At 35.2% G+C, this 1,888-nt stretch overlaps 1 protein-coding gene across 6 annotated transcripts in view; it reads right to left on the reverse strand.

The window, feature by feature from the left end:
* Nucleotides 1-1,888, reverse strand: part of LOC108747766 (transcriptional enhancer factor TEF-1) — a 178,368-nt gene that overhangs the window by 124,294 nt on the left and 52,186 nt on the right. For 2 of the 6 annotated variants that reach the window (XM_018485493.1, XM_018485499.1), the window contains exon 2: nt 849-939. The exons of 3 other annotated variants lie outside the window; for them this stretch is intronic. In XM_018485493.1, the coding sequence (XP_018340995.1) occupies nt 849-939 (91 nt within the window). Of the gene's footprint in view, nt 1-848; nt 940-1,888 lie in introns of those variants that run through there. One more of the 6 variants, XM_018485497.1, reaches the window with a different exon arrangement.

Genomic DNA, 1,888 nt, shown 5'->3' on the forward strand with positions numbered 1-1,888 from the left:
TCTTCCAGCTTTCCCGTTCAGAGCACCTTTGCGCAATTCACCGAAGTTGCAATATAAATCATAGCGTCGGATCGCGTAGGCTAGCAGCAGGAACGCGCGGCGCTTTGAATGCACAACTGCATTTTGCAGGGTTTTTCTACCCGATGCCTACGATTTACGTAATGACGTCTCGAACAAAAATACATGTGCCACTCCGTCCGAGCGACGTGAATAATGCCCTCGAACAAGGAACGCGGAATGAATTAGTCCGTGAAACAATAAATTAGCGGATAACACAGCTAACGAGTTCCTAGTGGAGAAATGTCACGGAGGAGGAACGAGTTTACCGTTTGATTCTTTGTAAGTACCGTGGAGTAAATGTCTTCTTGAATATGTAAAATGTGTATACGAAAATGTTTTTTAAAACGTATACTTTTTAAAACGTACGTGTACATACGTGTAATATGAAATTAAAAATAATTCTTTTGTGCATCTGCGTTGGTTAAACGAATAAAAATAATATATCGCTTCTTTAAAATGTGTTTCCCTCGGATTTTTGTATATTGAAAAAAATATTAACATGCGTTATTAATTATTGAGAAGTCGGAGTGCAAACGCGTAAAAAAATCAATCGCAGATCGTGATAAAAAAATGAATGTTGCCTCGTATCCGCTCACGTGCGGTATTTAGTTATAAAAAAATGCAAGTAAGTCCATAGGATAATTCCATAGAAAACGATGAAAGAAACAAAGAAAGGAGAGAGAAAGAGGAAGAGAGGTAAAAAGAAATAGGAGGCAAGAAGATTAAAATGGTATATCTATGAGCAGCCAGACGAGAGCCGGTAAACGCGATTATTATGCATACGTAACCTGGTATCTCGCCCGTCGAACGCATGCACAACATATGCCGCTCACATAAACGCACGATGGTGAAACAGGCCGGAAAATGTGATGCACTTACCTGAAATAGAAAAGAAAAAAATTCCAGGTTAACATTGACATTCAGATTATAGATATCTTTATAATAATAATTTATAAAATTAACAACAGTGGCACGTATAAATATGTTTACATATATACATATATATATATATATATATATATATATATCTATTTATAAAATAACTAATAAATATTTTTTCCCCCAAGAGAGATGCCTACACTAAGAAAAAATATAACTAAATTTTAATATTGATTTGAATATTATTGACTTAACATTCACTTATTGTAAATGAATATTTACTAGATAAAAAAAAAGTTATAATTAAATCAAATTAATGGTGCTTGTACTAAATAAATATTTGTTTCCATTTAGTAAATATATCGCTACCAGTTCAAACAAAAATTTATTAAAATTTAATACATTTTCTTTTAGTATATTTTTATTTTATATATGTAAACCTGTTATTTCTAAAAATACAAAAATTAAGAAACAAAATCGTACACGACTAAAAAATACATTCGATTATTCACGTTTGTAACAAGTCCTTCATCTATCTCTTTAGGTACAGCATCATAAATCAAAGCGACCGCGATGTATAAAATATTGCCGGATCCTTATAAGCAGTTGTTCCTTAAATATATTTCTAGTGACTAATCGTGTTTTCTCGGAGGATATTGTGGCAAAATGCCTTCGATCTCTAAGTAAAGACGATCGATCGTGTATTACGCGGGCGGAGGGAAGGGGAAGCTTCTCGCGAAATCCTTCCTCATGATCGGTTAATGGAAGGAGCTGCCAATTCGGAACGACGTAACTCGCACCTTTTCGTTACTTCTCGTAAACGCCCACACTTTGGCTGTTGGCCAAAGCATCAAAGCTCTGCTTTATCGAATCGAAAAAGTGCGTGTGTGTGTGTGCGCGTGTGTGTGTGTGTCCATGTATTGCGATCGCATCTATTCCTTCCTCCTCT

Source organism: Trachymyrmex septentrionalis, unplaced genomic scaffold (assembly GCF_001594115.1).
Source record: "Trachymyrmex septentrionalis isolate Tsep2-gDNA-1 unplaced genomic scaffold, Tsep1.0 scaffold20, whole genome shotgun sequence".
Taxonomy (NCBI): Eukaryota; Metazoa; Arthropoda; class Insecta; order Hymenoptera; family Formicidae; genus Trachymyrmex; species Trachymyrmex septentrionalis.